Source organism: Rhinopithecus bieti, unplaced genomic scaffold (assembly GCF_001698545.2).
Source record: "Rhinopithecus bieti isolate Rb0 unplaced genomic scaffold, ASM169854v2 repeat_20262, whole genome shotgun sequence".
Classification (NCBI taxonomy): Eukaryota; Metazoa; Chordata; class Mammalia; order Primates; family Cercopithecidae; genus Rhinopithecus; species Rhinopithecus bieti.
The window spans coordinates 1-2,708 of NW_016836359.1; the positions used below are offsets into that span (position 1 = coordinate 1).

Genomic DNA, 2,708 nt, shown 5'->3' on the forward strand with positions numbered 1-2,708 from the left:
CACAGAGCCCTTCCTCAAAAATCAGAGGTGCCCCTTGGCTGGAAAGCACAGCCCGTCCTGGTCTCCCTCTCTCCAGGATCCCTCTTTTCTCCACCTGGCAGCCAGTGGGATGTTTATAAATCCCTAGTCTGGTTATATGGCATCCCTGCTCTAAACCCAATCCTCACAGCCTAGCTTGACTGTAAGTACTGCAGGGCAGAGAGGGGATCTCCCCCCACTGCCCATTGTCTGGCACTGGTGCCTGGCACATATTAGACATGAGTGAGGATCTGTGAGCAAATGAATGAGCAAACATGCCTGGCACCTCAGGTCTGACTTGGGGCCTGCAAGCTGGCCCCTGGGGGGCAGGTAACCCGAACATCCCCTCCCACCTTGTCTCTGCTGCTCTCTCCCCTTCCTGCTTGAGCATGCACTCAAACTTCCCCAGGCTGCTTTCCCAAGCTGAGCTTGGCCTCAACCCAGGCTGCCCAATTCCCAGAATCTCTTTCTTCCCCAGTCAGATCCATGGTCAGGAATCTACAGACTAGTCCATATTAAGCCCCTCTGCCCGCTACCCCCGTAAGATCTCTCCCAGGAATTTCTTTTCAAATGGAGTCTCACTCTGTCACCCAGATTGGCGTGCAGTGGTGCAAGCTAGGCTCACTGCAGCCTCCGCCTCCCGGGTTCAAGTAATTCTCCTGCTCAAGTAAGCTTCCTGAGAAGCTGGGATTACAAGCGCATGCCACCACACTCGGCTAATTTTTGTATTTTTAGTAGACACAGGGTTTCACCATGTTGGCCAGGCTGGTCTCCAAGTCCTGTCCTCAGCCGATCCACCTGCCTTGGCTTCCCAAAGTGCTGGCATTACCGGCATGAGTCACTGCTCCCGGCCTCGGGGATTTCAACTCTAGGCACCTCGAGGTCGTCTCCCACCTGCAACTCACTCACCCAGACAACCCTCCTTAGGGAGCCGATGCCTTGGGGACTCCACTTTGTCCCTGGGGTTCTGAGTTCCATGTCTCCTTCAGGCAGGACCAGCTTCTGACCCCGGAACTCTGGCTCTTCGTACAGCACCCAGCTGTGGGCACAGAGATTCCAGGGTCACAGATGGGGAGGAGTATGTGCCCAGGGCTGCTGGGTAGCTGATGGGGTTTCTCCCAGGCTGGCCTGGTCACTTCTCACTCCCCTCTGAACCCCCCACCGGGTTCACAGCCAGGTGCCCTGCTGGGCACTCCCCACTCACCAGCCTCGAACTACCCTTATGGAGGCTACAGGGGCCCAGCCTGAGGCATCAACAATGTCTCCCCAGACCTCCCTGCCACTGCCTTGGCAGCCAGACTCCGAGAAGATCACCTGAGAAGGCACAGAGGGGTCTTCAGGCCCTGACCCCAGGCCCCTGCCTCCTGCTGCCCCCACCTGCTTGCCCCCACAGCCCTACCTTTCCAGGCCTGGTGTTCGGCTTGCCCTGGGTCTTTAAGGCTGGGCTCTGAAACGGAGGCAGGTGATAAAGTAAGTCCTGTGGTGTCACTTCTTTCCTGCCTCCCCACAATCTGCCATTCCAAAGATCCCACATCCTCCCTATTGACCCCCACCCCCAACGAGCTGGTACATAGAGGATGCTCACACTTGTTCCCAACCCCCAGAGGACTCATCACCCTGTCCCAGGAGCTTGGTGCTCATCACTCGCCTTCCTCAGCTCCCAGGATCTTGGAGCCCCCATGCCCTTTGGAATCCACAGTAGGGATAGGGAGATTGAGGCCCAAGAGATGTGGCTTGCACAGGTCAACTGAACCAGCCTTCAGACAGAAGGCTCTGCCCCCCGACTCTGACTCCCAGCACCACTCTCTTCACACCACCCAAGGCCTCACTTACCCACTCCTCTAGGGGCAGGGCACAGGCAAGCTTCTCCGTCAGGGATGGTCTTTCACTGCAAAGCAGGGGCAACTGTCCTGGCACCTTCCTGAGCCCCAGTGCCCCATGGGGCAGCAGGGCAGATAGTTTTGTGCCCAGCGGTTCCGGGGTGGAGACCTCCTTGGTGGCAGGCACCAGACTGCCGAAAAGAAGGCTGCCTCCAAGACGGGAAGTGGGTCTGCTGCCTCCCTGCAATTCCAACCCCAGCTCTAAGTGGGGGCCCTTGGTTCCTGCTACATGCTGCTTCATCATCTCAAGAGGAGAGCAGGAGACCTGGGTGGGCCTGGCAGGGTGGAGGTCCCAGGAGGGGTTGGGCCCAGCTTTCTCCTGCCTGCGCTGAAGCTTCTCGTCATCACTTAGATAGGGGTTTTCTGGTTCCTCCTCCTCCTCCTCCTCTTTCTCTTCCAGTGAAGGCACCTCCTGGGGGCTGGGGCCCAGCACCCATGGCCCTGGCTGGTCCTCCTCAATGGCAAGCAGTGTGGCATACATGGACAGGTAGGAGGAGCGAGGGGCTCGTGGCAGCCGGTGAGTGCGGAAGATCTCGGGGGCTCCATGCTCCACAGGGTATCCAGGAATATCTCCAGGTCAGTGGCCAGGGCCACCTCATCCTCCTCCCTCAATGTCTCTGGGCACATCTTGCCCTCAGTGGGGTGAGAGACAAGCTGGGACTCCGTGCTGGCCTCTGCTCCTGTTGGCACTGGGGCACAGGTGCCTCCTGGGGTGGGGGACACCCTGTCCACTGAGGAAGATGGGGCAGGGAGAACAGCAGGGTCCTGCACAACCTCTTTCTGGGTGAGAGATGAGATGGGGCTCCCTTC

General features: G+C 58.6%; 1 protein-coding gene across 1 annotated transcript; it reads right to left on the minus strand.

The window, feature by feature from the left end:
* Window positions 1-812: 812 nt before the first annotated feature.
* On the minus strand, window positions 813-2,394 carry LOC108524734 (uncharacterized). The gene is made up of 4 exons (XM_017865813.1): window positions 1,852-2,394; window positions 1,418-1,465; window positions 1,223-1,332; window positions 813-1,057 (listed from the first exon to the last, which is right to left on the minus strand). Exons 1-4 carry the CDS (start codon window positions 2,377-2,379, stop codon window positions 844-846), a joined length of 900 nt encoding a protein of 299 aa, XP_017721302.1. The 5' UTR covers window positions 2,380-2,394; the 3' UTR covers window positions 813-843.
* Between the last annotated feature and the right edge of the window lie 314 nt (window positions 2,395-2,708).